Source organism: Carcharhinus amblyrhynchos, chromosome 9, assembly GCF_965287045.1.
Source record: "Carcharhinus amblyrhynchos chromosome 9, sCarAmb.v2.hapA, whole genome shotgun sequence".
Classification (NCBI taxonomy): domain Eukaryota; kingdom Metazoa; phylum Chordata; class Chondrichthyes; order Carcharhiniformes; family Carcharhinidae; genus Carcharhinus; species Carcharhinus amblyrhynchos.
This window is the reverse complement of record NC_137332.1, coordinates 38,920,676-38,942,865: the sequence shown is the minus strand read 5'-3', so window position 1 is coordinate 38,942,865 and position 22,190 is coordinate 38,920,676. Positions and strand designations below refer to the sequence as shown.

General features: G+C 38.0%; 1 protein-coding gene across 1 annotated transcript in view; it reads right to left on the bottom strand.

Annotated features, from left to right (window-relative positions):
* Window positions 1-3,042: 3,042 nt before the first annotated feature.
* faf1 (Fas (TNFRSF6) associated factor 1) overlaps window positions 3,043-22,190 on the bottom strand; it is a 312,720-nt gene continuing 293,572 nt past the window's right edge. The window contains exon 19 of the mRNA XM_080195485.1: window positions 3,043-3,618. Within this exon, the coding sequence (XP_080051611.1) occupies window positions 3,535-3,618 (84 nt within the window). The 3' untranslated portion in view covers window positions 3,043-3,534. The remainder of the gene's footprint in view (window positions 3,619-22,190) is intronic.

Genomic DNA, 22,190 nt, shown 5'->3' with positions numbered 1-22,190 from the left:
ATTAACGGGGATCATAAAACTAGAAGTTTGTCATAAAACCCCATCTGATTCACTCATGTCCTTCAAGAAAATGTGCTGACCTGACATGGTCTGACTTACACGTCACTCCAGATCCATGGTAGTCAACTCTTAAATGCTATATGAATTGGCCCAGCAAACCACTCTGTTGCATTCAAAAAGGCAGCTGATCACTACCTTCTAGGACAATTAGGCATAGGCAATAAATTCTGGTCTTGCCAGTGATGCCCACGTATTTTTATAAAACCTTTTGATCAGTTCCTAAGCTAATAGTTTGCAAGATCATGATAATCGACAAACCAGTTACAGAATACAAAAGGTAACTGTGATCATTTTACATCACGATAACTCCAAATATAAAGACTTTCAATTAATGAGAATACATCATGCATCTCCATCTTAACATTGTCTTCAGAAGGTCTGAATTGAACCAACATTTTTGGATGGTGCAACTTAGAAAGCATAAGAAACCTCTAAGCATGGTATGGAATAACACTTGGGATATTACTGAGGCTTCTGCTGAAAAGTTGCCTCAGAAACATTGAATCTGATGAATTTTTCTAACAATCCTGTACTTTCATATTCCCTATTACTGATGCTAGCTTTTTTAAAAATATTGTTTAAATTTAAATATTTCTGTAAAAAGAGACATGCTGTCCATAGAATCCCTACAGTGCAGAAGGAGGCTATTTGGCCCATCTAGTCTGTGCTGACCACAATCTCATCCAGTCCCTATCCCTGTACCCTAGTTGTCCCTTCTAGCACTAAGGAGCAATTTACCATGGCTAATGAACCTAACCTGCACATCTTTGGATTGAGAGGGGAAACCAGAGCACTTAGAGGAAACTCACGCAGACACGAGGAGAATGTGCAAACTCCACACAATGACCCAAACCGGGAATCAAGCCTGGGTCCCTGGTGCTGTGAGGCAGCAGTGCTAATACCGTGCCACTTGTGCTGTCAAAACCTTTTGTCTTGCCTCATCACAGATGGAAGACTGGGAGCAACAATTTATACTACATGAGAAAAGAGCACTGATTAGTTGGCAAGTTCACAATTTTTGTGCTGAATGTAGGCCACAATTTACAGGAACATCTTACTGCATTATTCCCAACAATTTTTTTGTTTCCTTCATCATCCATAACTTGCTAAATGCTTCAATCAAGTTGGAATCTAACACCAGTTTCTAGCAAAGCATTCCACATTCTTTCCTTGAAGAAGCTTTCTAATATTTCCCTTCAAGTATCTTATTTTAAAATTGTGATCTCATCCTGATTTTATCAATTAAAATGTCTGTCATTTATTCCATCATCATTTTGCACACCTCTATTAAATTTCTCAGTCCGAGAGAATATAAAATTCATCTCCACTAGCAGATACCCCATATCCCTGTTATCTGTTTTGCATTTGTTCTAGGGCTATTCTTTCCATGAGTGAGTATGCATAAGGTATTACGGATATGACCTAATCATACTGTACAGGAATAACTACTTCTGTGCTGGTATTTGATTTCCACTGATATAATCCCAAATTATATATTACTTAGATCCCTTTGTTCGACAGCCACGCTAGAAATTTACCAATTAAGGTTTCTAACCACTTTTTTATCATTGTTTTTGAAATTTTTAAAATTTGTTCATAGGATATGGATGTCACTGGCTAAGCCATCATTTACTGTCCATCCTTAAATGCCCTTGAGAAGGTGGTGGCAAGCTTCCTTTTTGAACCGCCACTGACGATGCAATGTAATGTAGGTGCACTCATAATGCTGTTAGTAAGGCAGTTTCATGACTTTGATCCAGCAACAGGACAGGAGTGGTGATATAGTTCCAAGTGAATTTGCAGTTGGTAGCATTCCATCAGCTGCCCTTGACCTTCTAGGTGGTAGAGGTCATGGGTTTTGAAGGTGCTGCTGAAGAAGCCTTAGCAAATTGCTGTAATACGTAAAGTAGATGCTACCACAGTGCATCAGTGGTGGAGGAAGTGAAGGTTCATGATTGTGTACCAATCATAAGTGTGGCTTTGTCACAGATGGTATCAAGCCGCTTGACAATTGTTGGAGCTGTACTCATCCAAGCAAGTGGACACTATGTCATTATTAGCCTGATTTGTGTCACGTAGATGATCGACAAGCTTGAAAGGATGTTTCTTGCTACATTATATTATCGCTATTAAATGACATCCATTGCTTACCTGCACATTTTTCTAGATAGTTTATGCTTTCCTGTAGTCTTCTGCATTCCACCTGTCAAGTTATTACTTGTCATAGTTTTCTAGAATCTCATTTTTGTCAGTATGCCAATTGTGGCTAAGGGAGTGATGTCATCATTCTTTTAGATATTAAATTGAAATGCTGTAATCTTGCTCTGTTGGTATGCATTTCATAAATACAAATGTATAAACTTGCATTTATACAGCATTTTTCATGACATTCCAAAGCAGTTCACAGCCAAATACTTTAATAAGTAGTCACTGTTGTAATGCAGCAAATTGCTTAGTTGACACTCCTTCAGGCACGTGGCTTCGAGTGTGTAAAATGAACAGCTTGTACTAAAAGCTACTCTAATCACATGTACAATGAAGTGATTTGTTTGATCTACTGCAAATAGAATGTGATGTGGAGGAATACATCATTACTATAGAAAATAAACGTGTAATCTATGGGACCAATATCTGTACAAAGTGCCCAGAACATTAGCATAGGATAACTTACACACTCAATGCATTTAGGGCATAACAGTTTTGAATTTTCTTTTCTCTAAACCAATTTATTCCCATCCCATTCTAATGATGCAGTGACATATGCCTGAAACAAGTTATTTTTCTGACTCCTTGAAGGCGAAAATAAAACAGTACCAAGCCTGTGGAAAAGATTAGTTCAATAAGACTGCAAATAGAAAATTATATCCTTCTTACATTTTACCAAAGCCGAAAACCGAATAAGACAATCATGTGGTATAAAAATCACACTTTCTAAATAATACTGTTAAATCTCAATGGCCAAGAATGACCCCATGCCTACTGTGAAATCATAAATTAGGCTTTATGTAGAAATCCAGACATTGAATTATGCACATTTATGAGCAATGTCTCAAGTATGTATTGAATTAAAACAAATACAGAATTTTAAATCAAAGCACTTGCTCCAAAAACTGGGCAAATTGTAATACAGGTTTTGTGGTTGAATGGGTACAAAGAAACCAATTCTAACTAATATAATTCACTTCACCTTTGAATAGTGCATTGATGAATAAACATAGGCCAGAATAGTGTGAAGGGTGTAAATCAGTGTTCATCACAGATTGCTATCCTCCTATATATCCTTGTAAACATCTACAATTCTTGTGAGGTTGGCAGCATACAGGCATTTTACAATGGTGATGTTGATTTAGGGGTTCTGGAAGAGGCAGATAGTTGTGGCATGTGGCTGGACAAAACAAAGGAGGATCTTGCAGCTTTCAGACAAAAGCTGAGCTTTTATCAACTATCTGGGAAGTCAAAGTCCCATGGATGAATTCATTCCTTTGCTTCCAGGAAGAGTGTCTCCTGAGGATAGAGTTTCACCTCCATTAATGTTTCAGCAGGATCAAACTGAGACACCTGTTCAAAAATAAAGAGTATATCATTACATTGCTTCAGTACTAACAAGTCCAATTTTGAGATGTGTTTAATTAGCTTACTGTTTCATTAGCAGAAAAAACAGATCTGAACCAATATAAAAGCAAAATACTTTGGAACCAGTTCTGTGCCTTCTGGCAGACTTGCTGAGCTTTTCCAGGATTTTCTGTTTTTAGCTACAGATTTGAACCATGTAGAGATATTTTATTAATTATATGGAGGTAGAATACTTGAGTTGTCCTCATTTTCCACACACAATACATACTACCCCTCCAAGTCAGAAACACATCTGAACAAAGATTAATTGCTCATTTAACCTGGAATCACAGTACTCACACTTTTACAGGCAGTTTCCTTCTTCACTATACATGATACATTTTTGTTTCCTGCATGATTTTAACATTATGTCACATTTGTTTATTAGTCACTCTCCTGAGTGCAGAATTTTTTTTTTTTTACTAACTTGAACAGAAACTTGGATGTAGGAACTTAAGTTTTCGGTTACAGTGGCACCCTTGTGCAGCTGGAGTGCTGCCCATCACAAAGATGGGTTCTGACCCCATTTGATTGTCCAAACTATGCATCATTTTTGCAAGCTTCTTGACCTTCAGTGCTGAGTCCATGTGGAAGGGAAGGTAGTAAACAGCTTTGCGAGGTGCTGGAAGCCTCTACCTACCAGTAACTTAAATGTCAGGGTAAGATACATAATAAATATTCAACTTCTCAAATTTGACACCAAAGCCTAAGCAATTGATTGCTGATCACTGAATCACCTACAGAAATGCTAGCCAGTAGGGATAAAGTGATGTCCTGGCACAAATAATGGGAAATGTGCTGGATGATATATTGTCCTTACTCGCATTGCATCATTCCATATATGGGCCAACATATTATATACATTGCCCCATATGTTCTATATGCCCAACAGGAAATCCCAGAATCAGTAACAATGACTGAAATTGCCAAACAAAATTGCTGTTATAATTCTCAGCATTACCCAACCCATTGAAAAATCTGCACAGACAGAGCAGAAGTTCCCTGTCACATTCATTACTGATGATCGGAGTCAAAAATGGTTCAGGCAAGAAAAAAATATGAATTATACAATAGTGCTTAGGATGAATATTTACAAACAAGATTTGAGTCATTTTGCAGAGGTCTGTTTTATATGATGGCCCCCGGCAGTATGTTATGTGGTGATCAGAAAATAATACAGAAATTACATTTGTGACATTCTATTAAGATTTCATGTTCAAGTTTATAAAAGCTATTAAAGTTGTAAAAAATTGTCAGTTAAGTAACAAATGAAAGTAACATTTAAACACTTTTTCACAACAACTGGAGCGTGGTGCCCTAACAGGAACGATTGTGCGAGTGCACTGGGCTGGTGAAAAGGTCATTGTGGTTCATTTGAAGAAAAATTCCTGTAATTCGGCAAACAGGTGGGATGCTAAAACAATTAATATATGCTGAGAAGTATGAATTATCACCATTCTCTCTCGCTGCACTGTTGAAGTACTTGAATACTTTTCAGCTGTAATCAATAACGTTAATGCTTACCTTTAAAGTCTAAATTTATCACAAAAACATTAGTAGTTTGAACAAAACATCTACCATGCTAAATTCCTATTTCAGACAGTTGGTTATGCATTCAATTTAATGAGTTCATAAAAACTTTAATACATTTTAAGTGAAAAATATTTGTAATGGCACAAAACTTTCAAAAGAAATAAAAGCCCCAATCTATACCTATTGGTCATTTGAAAATATTAAAGGATTTTGATAGATTCCAGCTACCAGCTAGCATCAGCAGCATTGTTGACTGACAGGATTTACCAGAATGAGAAAAGTCTCATGAGTAGCTAGCACCCCTTCATACTAGCCAACATCTTTTGGGGAGGTGCAATGAGGCAGGATCAGGTACTAATAGATGCGCACATCTGGGAATGCTAAAGAATTGCACAACATGGGAGAAACTGGTCTCCAAGATTTTTGGAGGCTTCAATAGAAACTTGCCACAGTAGGTAAAACAAACAGGCCTTTCTTCATATGCAGGATCCCAGGAGCCCTCAAGATGCATACAGAGGACAGTGGGAGCAGCTAGTTGTGGAGGTCAATGTCAAGAGTCTAGCCTCATGATCTGGATGCGGCGTCAGAATTTCAATGAAGCTCACAGGAGTATTCAAGGTCAGTGGTTACATCTTCAAATGCTATTTCCACCAAACTGCACCACAGACTCAGACACTGCCCAATTCTGCAAGAATCTTTATAGTAAATCTGTCTGAACAATCCTGTGCTTCATCTTCAAATAATCTGATTTCGAAGAAGGCATTACATATGGCATGCTTGTCTTCATCCACTGCAGCATTGAGTACAAGAGCTGGCAAATCATGCTGCAGCTATATAAGACCTTGGTCAGGTTGCATTTGGAGTATTGTGTGCAGTTCTGGTTGTTACACTACCAGAAGGACTGGAAAGCTTTGGAGAGAGTGCAAAGGAGGTTCACCAGGATGTTGCCTGGTCTTGCGGGTATTGGCTATGTGGGGAGGTGGAATAAATCGGGATTATTTTCACTAGAAAGACAGAGAATGAGAGACCTGATAGAGATCTACAAAATTATGAGAGGCAAAGACAGAATGGATATTAGGAGAATATTTCCCAGGGCAGAAGTGTCAATTACAAGGGGGCACAGGTTCAAGTTGAGAAGTTGTGTGGGGAAGCTTTCATGCCTGGAACGTGGTGGCAGAGGAGGTGGTGGAAGGAGGCATAGTAGTAACATTTAAGAGACATGCGGATGGGTACATGAATAGGGAGGGAATAGAGGAACACAGACCAAATAAGGGTAGAAGGTTTTTTTGGTTTAGTTAGGGCATCATAATCAGCATGGGTTTGGAGGCTGAAGGGCCTGTTCCTGTGCTATACTTTTCTTTGTTCTAACTTCTGTAGTCAGGTCACTTGCCACTCAACTATACATCAATATGGCCTCATTCACATGCTGAGCACTGCTGACATGTGCAAGCCCTCACATCCAGATGGCTCAGCCTGCATATGTCAGCTATTGAACCGGGACAGCTTAAACATATTCCAACACAGACACTGACATATTTCCTTCACTCCTGCAGAACAAGGTGGTGCATAACTGAAGGTGGCAGGACCTCCTTGTTGCATTTCTGTGTTTGCCTAATACAAACTTACCAATCACATACAGGTGTGGTGGACTAATACAGATTCGGTTTATGTGAAGATGTAGCACAGGATTGTTCAGCAGACAGATCTACTATAAAAGTATAACAGTTATTGTTAACAGGAACATCCAGCTGCAATTCCTTCACACCGCATGCTACTAGCTTAAATTGAAGACTCCTCTCAACAATATCTGCTGGTCATACTTTACAATTTGGCTACTTATTCATCAGCACATTCTCTCAGAACAAGGACACAACACCCTTCTTTCCTCTCCCAAGATAACATTACATGCATTAAGAGTGAAAATACATAAATGTAGGGCATTTACACAAAATAAAAATCTGTTTTAATGTTTAAAAATTTAAGAGTTTAAGAATTGGTGTAAGAATCAGTTTCTTAACAACCCTCCCAGATCCCATAAAAGTATGACCTTCCTGAGATCTAGGCTTCTCACTTCATGTTCTTGGCTTGAGGGTGCATTGATATCATGGGTATTGCTGGGGTGCTGTTTGTTTTCTTGATTTCCTTCAAATTTCACACCCAGAGTTCATCTTTGGTTACGTTTAGATACAGTTGGACTGATAGCTATTATATAGTCATACAATTTTCTTAGCGGGCAGCTGTTCTTCTTAAGGTCAATCCATTTGGTATTTTGATGTCGTAGGATCTAGGCTCAGTGGACACTTTAGAATACTCCATTGGTAACCAGGTTTCCAGGGTTGATGCATGACTCAAACCTTTTGTTCCACACCAACTAGGTAGTTTCGCAGCTGCATGTCAGTCATCCACCGTCATTCGCCTTTGCTGTTCTGATAAAAATCTCTCCTGTACTTCTGAGAAATGGAACAGGTGAGAGTTTGACAAGGTTATCCTAACCTACCGCCTAAACATGATTTCCACTGGCAAAGAAAAGTCAATGTCCAAAGTGTTGCTCTTAAATATAACAGGGCAAACAGAGATCTTAAGTGGAATAATATGAGGAATGGGGTGTGGTTGGTACGATGGAACTTTGTGAGGATTGTTACTAACAGGAGGGGGTTAAATTAAACAGCACTCATTTTTTTCTCTCACCACCCATCCATAAACAAAAAGGGATTTTGATTTGTATCCCTCTTTATAAGCAATAGTGTTTCCCAACATTTTATGCAATTTTCTGTAAATAACACCATAGCAAACCTGAGTTAAAGTAAACTCAAGGGGTTAGTTTGTTTATATACACTCAAAAAGAGGGTTCACAATAGTCCCCTCACTTTCAGATAGTAAAGAGAGGGATTAAAAGAAGGATTGATTGTGCAGACACCACAGATCAAAGGAATATTGTTTCACATGGGTTCCTGAGTCCAGAATGAAAGTCCAATGAGATATGCCTCCACAGTGGTCGCTAGGCTGAAAATCAATGACATAGAATTACCTTTCTGGTGGTATTGACTTCACATCATGAGATAGGCATACAGAGATCTTGTAGGCAATAGTACAGACCCTCCAGCAGAAGTAGTGCAGGTGAGGTTAGAAGTTCAACATGGGCAGAACTCCTCTGGGAGGTTGTCAGTCAGATGTAAATAGCAGAACTGAGCTTTTCAGTTCAGCAAGGCATTATTACAGGTTCCACAAACCAGAAGCTCATGTCAAATGACTCTCACTGCTCCACACTGTCTTTGATAAGGGATGTGTATCCCCATCTGGATCCCCAAAATGGTTAAGCATCTCAACCATTAAGAATTGAGAAGGTTGTTGGGCCCATTGTCTTAGCAGACAAGCAGACTCCCATTGGCCAGCCTGGGTAAGGAAATGCAGATGGTCTTTGTACAGCTCTCTTTGAATTTGGTCTGTGCGGCTGACAGGGGGCCACTATAAGAGACTCCAGAGATAACAATCTTCAAGTTCCCTTGATTCTGCTAGGATCCAAGCTGAGCTAGTCAGATGGAAACAAAACTGGCTTGGGCACAGAAAGCAGAGAGTAGCAGTGGAAGGGTACTTAAAATGTAGATGCTTGATTAGTAAATCTGCAAATAATACGAAAATTGGGGGAGCAGTGCGGATAGTGAGGAGGATTGTCAGAGGATATAGCAGGCTATAAATTGGCTGGAGACCTGGGCTGAAAGATAGCAGATGGAATTTTATCTGGACAAATGTGAGATGATGCGACTTGGAAGATCTATTGCAGAAGAAAGTATACAGTAAATGATAGAACCCTTAGAAATAATGGCATACAGAGGGATCTAGGCATACCGATCCACAGTTCTCTGAAGGTGGCAACTTGGGTGGACAAGGTAGTCAAGAAGGCGAATGGCATGCTGGCCTTCATTGGTCAGGGCATTGAGTGTAGGAATCGGAAAATTACGTTGCAGCTGTATAAGAATTTGGTTAGGCATCATTTGGAGTATTATGTTCAATTCTGACCACCACACTACAGGAAGGATGTAGATGCATTGGAAAGGATGCAGAAGAGATTCACCAGGATGTTGGCTAGTTTGGAGGATATGGACTATGAAGAAAGGTTGAAACAAACTTGGACTGTTTTTAGTAGAGTGTTGGAGGATGAAGAGGGACCTGATGAAGGTTTACAAGAATATGACAGACTTGAATAGACTGCATAGTCAGTCTTTTCCCCAGGGTCAAAGGGACAATTACTCAGGGGCACAGGTTGAAAGTGAGGGGGAGAAATTGAGGTGTAAGAGGCAAGTTTTTCACACAGAGGATGGTAAATGCTTACAACATGCTGTTGGACGAGGTGTGAAAGCAAGTTCTATCACAACATTCAAGAGGTATCTGGATAGATACATGAATAGGCAGGGAATAGAGGGATATTGACCATAGAGGCAAGAAAACGTTAGATTAGAGAGACATCTATGTTGGCACAGACTTGGTGGGCTGAAGGGTCTGTTCCTGTGCTGTACTGTTCTTTGTTTTTGTTCTAGTTTCTTTTGTTCAGGTGTCACAGACAGTTTCAGCCACTTTAAGCATCTTTGATCAATCTCTAAAATTTTAGAAATAGCTATGAGGTGGCACAATGGCAGTGGTTAACACTGCTGCCTCACAGTGCCAGGTTCGATGCCTGGCTTGGATCATTGTCTGTGTGGAGTTTGCATATTCTCCATGTCTGCGTGGATTTCCTTCCACAGTCCAAAAATTAGGCGGATTGGCCTTGCTAAATTGCCCCTTAACATCATGGGGAATGGGTAGGGCAAATGCATGGGGTGATAGAGTTGGGGCCTGAGTGGGATTGTGGTCAGTGCAGACTCGATGGGCCAAATGGCCTCCTTCAAAAAAGGGTAGCATGGTGTCACAGTGGTTAGCACTGTTGACTCTCAGTACCAGGGTCCTGGGTTTGATTCCCAGCTTAGATCACACTCTACGTGGAATCTGCACATTCTTCCCATGTCTGCGTGGGTTTCCTCCGGGTGCTCCAGTTTCCTCCCACTGTCCAAAGATGTGCAGGCTATGTGGAATGGCCATGCTACATTGCTCCTTAGTGTTAGGGGGGGCTAGATAGAGTAAATGGCATAAGGTTATGAGAGTAGGGTCTAGGTGGGATTGTGGTTGGTGCAAACTTGATGGACCGAATGGCCTCCTTCTGCACTGTAGAATTCTATGTAATTTCTAAAAATGTACAATGCCAAGTCCAAGTCCCTCACAGGGTGTAAAGTTTCTTTGGGCTAGTGTATCTGGTGTGTTAGGATCCTGGACCTGACCAAATTACATCATGATGCCAGACCAGACCCCAACAATTTTTCTATATAGGCGTAAAAAAAGAGGATAGGATACTCTGCTCTAGGAATAATCCCGCTGTCAAATTAGGGATCTTTTATGGTAAAGCAAACTTTATTTAATAAAACTGTTTAAATATAACAGATGAAGCAACCTAACTATTAACAGCTGAACAATATTTAAAATGAAACAGAAAACTATTTTACTTTCTAGCTTATGACTGTTCCAGTTCCAAATAAGCCCCATTCACGCATAAATCGAATCCACTTTTAAATAAATAGTTAGGAAACTTACTTTAGCATATGCTAGCAAGCATACTTACTTTAACATCTGTTAAGTCTCTTGGGGTTTCCAAAGAGATAGAGTTCTAGAAGCCTGCAGAATCCTTTAACTTTGGCCAGGCTTCAGCTGCAAACTAAACTGCTTTCTGCAAAAGCTCTCTCTCTCTCTGCTTACAGACTCAGGACTACATATAAACCACACCATCACAGGATCCTGTCAATCACTAATCAGAAGTCCCAGGGGAGCTTTAGTAAACGAAAGTCCATTACTCTACTTAACATAATCACTTACAAGGCTAAAATGAGTAATTATCCTGCTCTCTCAGTATGAGTTGCATTCCTGCCAGGTATACTGACTGCCTGTAGAATAAAACTGAATTTTTAAACATTCCCCCAAACATAAATATATATATGTATTAATTGCACTACTATCATCACAGGTGACTCTTGCACTTTCTCACTGTCTCATCGATATTGCTGTCAATCCTGGCTGATACATAATATACTTTGCCATTAGCCTCGTTTGCTCCATGCCTATTTGCCCCTGATGTAACTATGACAATATGTCCTGGTGAAGAACTTTGGGTACAAGCACCTGTTTTCCCTTGAAAATCACACCTCTTGAAATAAACCTAGGTCATCTCTGTATGGCCAAAAACATTGGAGGGATCTGGCACTCCTTATATATCAGGACAACCATAAACAATGACTCCATAATGCCTTCAGCCATGAATGACTTGTTGTTTCCTCCAGAAGCTGGTTGCACTTGTGCTGACCAAAATTCATACATCTATGCTATTCATTTATAGGTCTAGTGAAACAGCCACAGGATTGGCTAATTTACACAAGTCTCTGAAATAACCATTTTGAAACCAGGTTTGTAAAATACTTCAAAGTTGTCACCCTGTATTTTTTGTCAAAAGTCACTGCAGCTGGGTGGCACACTTGTCAATAATCATTTTTAAGGGCTTATGGTCAATTTCCACAATTAAGCATTAACCAAGTAGGTGCATGTAGAACCTTGTCATACCAAATACCAGAACGAGTGTCTTACACTATGCTTGAATAACTGGATTGCACTCGTGAAAGAACTTTCAGAACTAAATGCAATTGGTTTGCCATTCTGCATAATACTCTCCCACTCCCATTTCTCATTTATACACTGTCCCTGACCAACTTCATCTGAAAGCACAGCATTAGTTTCCATCAGTATGCTGACAATGCCTAGCTACACCTCATCATCATCTCTCTCCATGACTCTTCCACTTTGTAAATCATCTGCTTATCTGAGATCTGGTACTGGATGAGAAATCCACTCCAATTAAACTCTGCAAATGACCCTTCAGGTGATGCTCCTTTGTATAAACCAGTGATCATCGTTAAAGGCCTGTCATCAGAAAACAAAGTAAAATGTCTTCCTTACAGGTAGTAATGAATTCTCTTAATGCCAAAAATGATACTCGGGGCTTCCTACCCCAATTGAGCACAATTTCGTTCCATGTTCTCAAAGCAAAAGCTTTTGGCCTTTTATCTCCACATTGCATTATGAGACACAACTGTACTCACCCCATAAGGCAATGTGTCACGAGAGCTGTATTTTTAAATTAGGGTCAAAATGAACTAAGACTTTCAATTTCCTTAGCATATTTTTGACTTCATTATATTCTTTTTCTCAGTCTTTTGTCCAAGTCTATTGTTTGTTTGCACATAGTAGCATATGATGTGCTTTTAATATGGCAGAGAGATTTAGAAAAAAATTTCCACTGTAATTGAGAAGTCCTGAATAGAATCTCAGTTGCAATAAATTCTGCAGTTTTGGTGCATCTAAAATCACGGTCATTTTCTTCGGCTCTTTGTGGAATCCATCCCCATCAGTTACATGGCCTAGGTAGCTTATTGATGACTTTAAAAATTCGAATTTTTCTTTCACATGAAGATTGTGCTTCTCCAGATGCTCCAGTGTTTCTTCTAAGTTCTGTAAATGTTCCTGTTCACTTTTGCCTGTGATTAAAATGTCATCCAAACACCACTGGAAACGGTTCAGGCCACTTGGGATTTGTCCAATGATATTTAGAATAAGGTTTTTGCCAATGTTATCCCGAATGGTAGGTGCTTATATCTGAACAATCCTTTGAGTAACAATCATCAGCAGTGATTGCCCCCTTCATTTAGAGGTATGTTTGGGACATATTTATCTTACTGACCTGTTCAATCCCAGACAATCCAGCAAAGAGGTCCTCAATTAATGGTAAGGGCTACTGGTTGACACAGCACTGGATTCGTCATTGTTTTGAAGTCACCACAAATTTGTATAGAACCATCTAGTTTAATGATGAGGGTGATTGGAGTTGTCCAAACATTCATGGTTACAGACTAAATTTTAGGTTCTACTTCAACTTTTGGCTTGATTGCGTGTGGCAAAGTTCTTGCCTTTAAGCATTTTGGTGCACGATCAGATTTTGTCTTAAGTCATGTCTCGACTCCAGTTACTTTTCTAAAATATTTTCAAATACCTTTTTGTATTTTTCTAAGAGTTTCTGTAACCTTTCCATCAACCAATTGATTAACTGCTTGCCAATTTAGTTTGATTTTATTCAACTATGCTCTTCTGTAAAGTGCAGGAAAATTTCCTTTCACTACATATAATGGTAATTTTTCAGATTGACAGTTTGTTTCAACTTGCACCATGATATAGCCCTTCAGTGGAATCACCTCTTTCATGCAAATTCTCTGGCTTTAATGGTACATTCTCGAACATTTGTTGATATAAATTTTCAGAGATAAGAGATATAACGGCTCCAAAATTCCATTTTAATTTTATTCCCAGTTTCAGATAAATCAAAAATCTCCACATATCACATTACATCAATAATACACCAAGTTTGAATTCTTTAGTCTTCATAGACAATGTGTCTTCCTAGGAATTTTAATTGTCTATGATCATGCTATAGTCTTTTATTGGTGGATTTGGGTCCATTTTTGCATTTATCCATCTTTGAAGGTTGAGGATTCTGTCTGGTTCCGCATGCCTTTGTTATGCGACCTTTCTCATCATTACATTTATTTTCTTGACACCAACATTTCTGTGGAGATTGGCCCATTGGGGCACATCTATGGCATGCTTACATGTTGAGTTTTCTTTTTTCAGTATTCAACAAATGTATTTTTGCATCAGCTCCAATTTGGGAAGTTTCTCAAGCAGCCAATTCCATGGACACTTGTGATCCCAACAGAAAATTGAGCAATGTTCTTTAATTGCTTCATTTCAAAGTCTACGGATAAGCTTGTGTCTCAGTGTCTTCATGGGTCAGGCCAAACTAATCTCTTTGCTAGTTTCTGCAGTATACCTACAATTTGTGCAATATTTTCACCCTCTTCTTGGCTTTATCGATAAAATCTGAATCTCTCTGCTATGCCTAAAGATTTGGGCGAGAACTGTTCTTCGAGTGCCTTAGTTAATTCCTCATAAGTTTTTGTACCAGGCTTGGCAGGATGGACAAGATTTAGCAATAGAGTGAAGATTTTCTATCCTATTAGTTGCTACTTTAATTTCATCCAAATTACAGTAAGGTAATATTGAAATCTCTCTTCATAGGTACTCCATGATTCAGCATTCTCATTGAATGGTTCCATTTTCCCTTCATCTCCTTTACTTGTTCTTAAGTTCGATTACTTTCTTCGACTTTTCCTCTCTACTTATTTCTTTCCTCTTCCAATTTAATTTGTATCATTTCTTTTCTTGTTTCTTAAAGTATTGTCCAACCAATAAAGTAAGAAAAAAATTTTTTTTTTGCATTTCTTTTTGCTAACACCAATCTATTTTAAAACCAGGAGATTTCGGCTTTAACTCTGCTTAATCTTGCTTACTATCACTTTCTTTTCCTTTTTGAGTAATTACTTTTCCAAATGCAGATTTCTCTCCCTCTCTCTCTCACGCGCTGAGTTTGAGGACCAGATGCCGCAGCCCGCTATGTGTGCAGACATGCAGCTGGAAAAGACACCCAAGTGTCAGTAAGTAAACTTGTTTTTACACAGCCTGTTGCCTTACTTTCTTAATTTGCTTGTTTTCTAGAAGATTGAGTCCACCAATTGCGCTAACCAACGAGTATTACCATTGGCGCGCTGGCTGATTTTTTTCTCTTCCTCCCTCCATCTCTGAGTACCTGAGGTTGTGATAGAGTAAATAAAATTGAGGAACTGTCTGGAATGCTTTTTATCTGTTTTAAAATTAATGTACACCCTTTGCAAAGGCTAAAAACCCATTTCCAATGGCCAGTTTTACAGCACTTCAATCAACAGAGGAGTGGTCTCCTGAAAATTGATCCTTGAGTGAGGTCGAGGTCCAAATTGTTTATTCTGACTATTTTTACCAGAAAATCATCTGTGTTGCTGGTTTTATCTTTTACTGTTGTATATTTAAGTGGTCAGCTCACTTATATTGCCAAGATAAAAGAATGAAAATGTTGCTACACACTGGATTACTGAAACCAGTTTGTGGAGTTTTATTAGAAAGGTGTTGCTTGGTTACAGTCCAAAATGGAAGAGAGGGAAATCTCCCAAATGCCTCTCATGATGTCACCACATAATTTTACGGCATATAACACAGAGACACATTGGTTTATATTACCTCTCAAATTACACTAAAAATTCACTGCTCGGATCATGGATATTTTGTCAGTAACAATATTAACTTCAGAGCACTTAGATGCAGGCATTTCATGTAAATATTACAAGGTAATGTTCTGTCCTGTCATGTCACACCTCGGTCAAAGTGATACTGCAACTCTGCAAAAAGAGTAGCAGTTATCCATGCTGTTTTATTTCTTCCTTACGTTATGGACTTCAAATTGATATCCAATCTCATCTTGTTGGAAAAGGTGAGTGAAGATCAGAATTAGTCCAGTAAAATGTGGGATGGAGTAGATTTGGAATTTCTCATCATTATAGTAGTGTTTTGTCCCAATCATAATGCTAACACAAACATTGCAACAACTCACTTTTTCTTCATCAGAGTATTTTTCATTTATGAAAGCTAGCTTTCTGATTGGGTTCAGGTTAGCGAAAAGGTAAAGTTTGTCAGTGTAAAAGATGTCTTTGCGTACATAGAATTTTGGGCATTTTAATCACTCAGCCAGTTGACAGCACTTTTCAAGTATAACCACTTATCTTCTGATACGTGGATTTGGACTCAAATACACGGTGGCTTTAGCAGTTGGCTGATCTACAGTGAATTCATATACCTTTTCCAGCTAGGCAAGGTTAACTTTTACTGCCTGGTTGAATCAGTTCGACAGCGGGCGAAGTTGGTGTGTAAAAGATCTGCAGGTAGTTAGCAGTGATGGTTCCATGTCTTTCTAGGAGTTCAAGATGAAAGTGTTGAATTTATTTCTTCATTCCCCCAGGGTGCTTTTTCACTTTTCTGATTATGCATTTTTCCTTGTGGCAAATCTTGTACTTTTAGCTAACTATGCTTGCAAGCTGTTCTTTCTACTTGCTGATATATTGCACTTACGTGGGGGAAGCCATACTTAACTAATCTAGATTGGGAATTGAATACAAATGCAGTGAGAAATGGAACTGGTCAGGTAGAAATTCTACTTCAAATCTGAAAATTTAATTCAAATTTATGTAAGAAACATTTTTGATGCCAATGAGCAAATAAGTTTAGTAAAATGAAGATCAGACTGTATCCATTACATATTTCAAAATTCCACAAGTCTTATTTATCGTGATAAAGGTGCGAAGGATCACTTATCTATGTTTCTTCACTTTGGAATCCATCTGCTACAATCAATCGCGCTGGCGTATTGTAACGATATTACACTGGGATTATTTATAAACCTCAGCAGAAATGCATGTACCAGGAGGTAATTTTCGAGCTCTAACTCACATCAGCTTTGTTTTGCAGGCTTACTTCTAATTTGATAGTACTTCTTTTCAACTCCCTACAGGTAACTCTAATCTGGGGAGTTGGGCAAGGATGACAGGAGCCAGATGTAACCAGACCGTACCAACTCTGGTAACAATGACTGAGAATACAAACATATTTAAACGAACACTTTTCATTCAACTGTAACCATACAAACTAGGTTGTATTCATGATCAATACACATCTATTTTAACATATTAAATCATTGTTGAAATTTCCAACTCCATGCTACTGGTTAGAATGTTAATAATGGCCTGAAATTGTAAACTCAATTTATTTACCTGCAAGGCTGCATGAGGGGAACACATACATGTGGACCATAGACAGGGATCATGCCTCTTGTTGCCCTTCAAACACTGAATTCCCCAAGGACAGCAGAGTTTGCAAATGTTTACACCATTATCCAATTAACAGACAATAACACTCGAACATCTGTCAACAAACAAAGCTGTTGTTTTGCTTCGCTCCAAGGCATTTCTGTTCATTTGGCTTGTATGTGAGCTTAATTAACACACCATACTGGCCTATTGTAAATAAACTTTCTGTTCTCTTATTTCACATAGATCTTTTTAATATCCTTTTGTCAGTGCATTCTACTTCTTCAAGCAACAACCATCTATGGTGATTTAATTTCCTCGTTTCATGAAAGGTATAATGTACATCCATATATTTCCTAGAAAATGGACACAAAAACAATTTGAAGTTTCATTTGAAAAATTAAAAAAAAATTAAGAAGATGGTAAAGAATGAGGAGAGATTGAAGGGCTAGAAAGTAAACTTGGATTTGAGTTTGTAGAAATTTGGAAGAAAGCTTTGGAGGCAGTTAACTGTGGGGCAGACAGGAGAAAATAAAAATATGTATTGGCAAGTTAAGAAATGGAAAGGCACCAGAGACACTGATAACATGGAATTACTCAGTTGCCAAACATTATTTTCTCTTCTGGCACTCTTTAATGACATAATAAAGTTTTGCAATTTAACTCAAACTCAGCTTCAGTTCTAACAAAATTTAAAGATTTGTGGTCCAGATCTTCTGCAAAGCAGCAATCAGAGTTGGATTGTCCCTCTGTTTGAACTGTACCAACTCTAGGTGCTGTTCCACATTTCTTGCTGCGTCTTCTAAGCCTGACTTTTTCGGAAATGCAGGATTCAATGTCCACTGAAAAGCTTAATTGCATTGCTGTAGCATTGAGAGAAAGCTAGCGCATGCCCCCTTTTTATGGCACTCGCTGCTGTATGGCAAGTTAGATGTCCACCCTAAATGAGCATGAGTTGCTGAGTGAACAAATGAGTAAGTGGTTAAGAAAAGCAGGTAGGTGAAGTGGCAGGTTTGAGCTTAGCATCTGGGTTGGTTCAGAGATAACTGAGTCAGGGCAGGAGGGCTGGCCGGTCAGGGCAGGGCACATCTGTTTGGGGAAGCTTGGTTAAGTGGTGGGGGGGGGGGGGGGGGGGTGTGTCATTGTCAGGGGTAACTGGGATGTCAGTTCTGTAGTTACCCAGGAATTAGAAAAATTTTTGTGTCTAACATTTCCTGGGTAATCATTCAAGTAAGTACCACAGAACTGTCCGAAGTCTCTGATTCTAGCTGAGACTCTAAGATATTAGCAGAGGTTCCCTGGAGAACTCCCCATTGGAAGTTTAAACTCCCCCAGCAATTTCTAGGGTGATCTTGGGCTCTACAGTTGGTCCCTGACGATCTAGAGACTGGAAGATCTGAGCCAATATATTGCATTATTAGACTGTTTCATCTTTTTATTTAAAAGCAAGCTTAAAACAGTTCTATAAATGTAAATTTTATTACACATTGAAATCAATAACTTTTCTTATCTCCTATCTGTGCAATTTGACATTGTGATCCTGCAAGAGTAGCCTGTCAATTTTAAATATACTCATTGCTCAAGTTTATAAACGTATAAACCAACAATAAATATACGCCCACAGTATATTTTGGCTAGAGATAATTCGACCAGTGAAGAGATACTCCAGTCATCATAAATCATACACTTTATAATCCATCATACATTCTCATATATTAGCCTCACAATAGCAAATACTTATAGAAACATGTCACTATAATTCTGCTGCTTATCAGTGGGGCTATCAACTTCTGTGAAACCTGTGTAATTTAGTCTTTCAAACTTAGCTAATTCTAATGACAACCTGAGATAGGATTTCTCAAGATATCTGCATTTTCTATTACGTTCATGAATAGAATGTTTTAGTCAGTGCAAATGTTTAAATTAATTCAATTATCACAAGTACTATTGGGCATTTCCAGATTGTTTCACCACAAAAGTAATGAACAAAGTCAATACAATTCACTTAGTGCTAAGGCTGTTCTACCAGGGTACATCCATTTTATCAAAGATCAAGGTTCAAATTAAATATATTTCTTCTACACCCATAAGACTTTGTATAGAGGATACAATATATACATTGCTCCTGTTAAAAAAAATGTTGTCATTGCCTGACCAGCAATAGAAACCATGTTCAACATCTATATTCTAGGTGATCAACTTATTCATTTTCTGGATCACTTAGCAGGCATACTGCTGGATTTTGTTCATCCATCACGCCTAATAATCTCAGCAAATTCATACTTACCCCTACTTTAAAACAGCAAGACAAAATATGGAGCAACTGCTTCCACTTCATTATTGCTCCCTTATTTTAATAGGTTACACAAGGCTGTCTAGGACTGCATGTGCTAGAAAATAATACATCCTGATCTAGCTGATCCAGTTATTTATTTATCACGATTGAGAAAAGCAATGAGAATAGTTATTTCAAATCCACTATCATTTAATAGTCTCAACATTTAAACCCATTTATTATTTTAGTGTGCTGGTAATATCAAATATAAAAGTTAACAGTAACACCATTACAGACAAAATTAAATAATTTTCTGGTAAATGGTGCAAATACAACATCAAATATTATAAAGTAAATTAATAAAGCAGCAGGCCAATAAAAACTGTTTGATTTTGGACTAAAATAACATTTAAAGACAGTATTAAACAACTACAGTGCATTGTCCTCATCAGTATGATCAATCCTTTATTAAACAATAATTGACTAGATTAAACTTTTTTCTAAGTTAGAAAGCAGCTGAATTTGCAGTGGAAGACATTTCAAGAGGTTATTAATGTATACACCTCTTACTAATGAGCACACAAGAGTTGAATGTGTCTCTCATCAGTGGGAAAATACCAAAATTGTAGTAGAAATGTTACTTCTCAAAATTAGTAGACAATGTAAACCAATTCAGAAGAGACCACAAATTTTTTCTATCACAGCTGTTCATAAACAATGAATAACTGAATAGGGCTGATTTCATTTCATGCATAGATTTGAACATTTTAATTGGCAGAAATAATAAAATCATTTAAGATAGACTTCAAATATGGGTCAAATTTAAATAGACTATTAATAAATCCACTAAGTATGTGTGTATTAGTCAAAACTAAATACAGTAAAATGATTTGCCTCATCTGCTTCATAACAAAGTCTAGTTTAGTTGCAACACCAAGCAAAAGCTTTCTCACTCTGTTTTTCCTGACTAAATACATCACAGCACATTTTGGGTTGCTCTGCATTATTACTTTATCCTGTGGTAAAAATTTCCTATTTTTTTTTTGAGTTCTTGTCATTTCTCAAATCAAAATATCTTGTCCTGTTCTAAGGTAGACCAGTATTTGAATACATCTCACACTGGTGCAGGAAAGACTTACATGGATGATACCAGAAAAGAGTGGGTATACACATCAGGAAAGAATGACAGGCGGAGCCTCTTTTTTCCTTTGTAAAACATATGAGAGATGACCTATTAAACAGGTCTTTCAAATTATAAAAATGTTCCATCTAAGAACATAACAAGAACATCTTGTGGGTAAGAGCAGAACCAGAGGTAATCAATGTACAATAATCACCAAGAAAACCAATAGGGAATTCAGAATAAACTTTACCCAGTGATGAGAACATGGAACTTGTTACCATGGAGTGGTTGAAGCAAATAACATAGATGCTTCCGGGGATAGCTAGATAAGCATGAGGGAGAAGGAAGTAGCAGATAATGATGATAGATTGATAAGGGCAGAGGTACAAGTGGACAATAAATAACTATGGACTGATTGGGCCGAATAGCTTGTTTCTGTGCCATATAACCTATATAAACAATTTGAACAGGTAGTAGAATATAACCACAGCTACCAATTTGGCAAGTGTACAGAAAAACTAGGGACAAAACTAGTACAAGATGCAGAAATTAGTTTCATTCACAATATGAAGGTACGTAAATGTCCTCTGAGTAAAGGTGGGTCTTCTGATATTAACTAATGTTCTGCATTTCGAAAGAATACTTCAAAGTTTACAGTATCTTAAATAAATACAATCAGTAATGCTTGGTGAAAATTTGAGGATTATTCCTTGTCAATTTTGCAATTATTGTTCAAAGACATTTTTTTTGAAATTGGCCCAAAGTGGTTCAGAGCATGTTTAGTTTTTCGTAGAGATAATCTATCACCTGCTGACATTCAATTGATTGTGCAGCCTGTCCAAGCAGGTGCTGCTTTAAATCATATTTGGTTAAACTTTAAATCCCATTCAGAAGACACAAATATCTTGTATATTGCTAAATAGAGAGACACAATGCCAAAGTTTTTCATCTTGCATTCATCAGGACAAATGCAACAATGCTAAGTATCAGATGATCACAAAAAAAATACCACATGAGAAAAGGGCACTCGTGACTGGCAAATCGGCTCAGGTTGGTTGAGTCATTGCCATGATGAAAGCAACGGGGAACTATAGTCCCCTCAAGTTTCAGGGTAATTAAAAAAGTCCAAGGCTTTTATTTATAGAGAACAGGTCCCTGTATACAAATACAAGTTTCCTGCTGCTGTCAACATAGCATTGACCAGAGTTGACCCGTTAACCAATCACTATGCTTTTCTCTTGCAGTATAAATTGTGATCGTTTGACATTTGGCATTCTTGCATTTATCCTGCTGAGTACAGACAAAAAGCTTCAGCAATATGCCTTTCCTCTCAGCAATATTCAAAATCTGTACTGCCAAGAGACAAATAACTACCATTTTTTTTAAATGATCCAGCCATAATATATATTATGGAGGTTCTGAGTAGAGTGCAACAAAATAGAGAAGTAAATGAACCTGTGAAAATGCAAAATGCATGTATTTCTGCGTGTCTTCAAAGTATAATAAAGCTAAAAGGTTAACAAAATATTATGGGTTTCCAACTGACTCTGAAGTCAAACATTAGAAAAAGCAAATGCAACGTTTCTCAGCGTAGACTAAAACTGATAATTTAGATACTTGATTCAATCAGACCTGAAGGTAGATCCCAAGAACTAGATCAAGCTATGTAAGGATACTGTTTTTTTTTGCAAAGTGAACACAACAGCAAAAAATTGCAGTAGAATTAACAGCTATA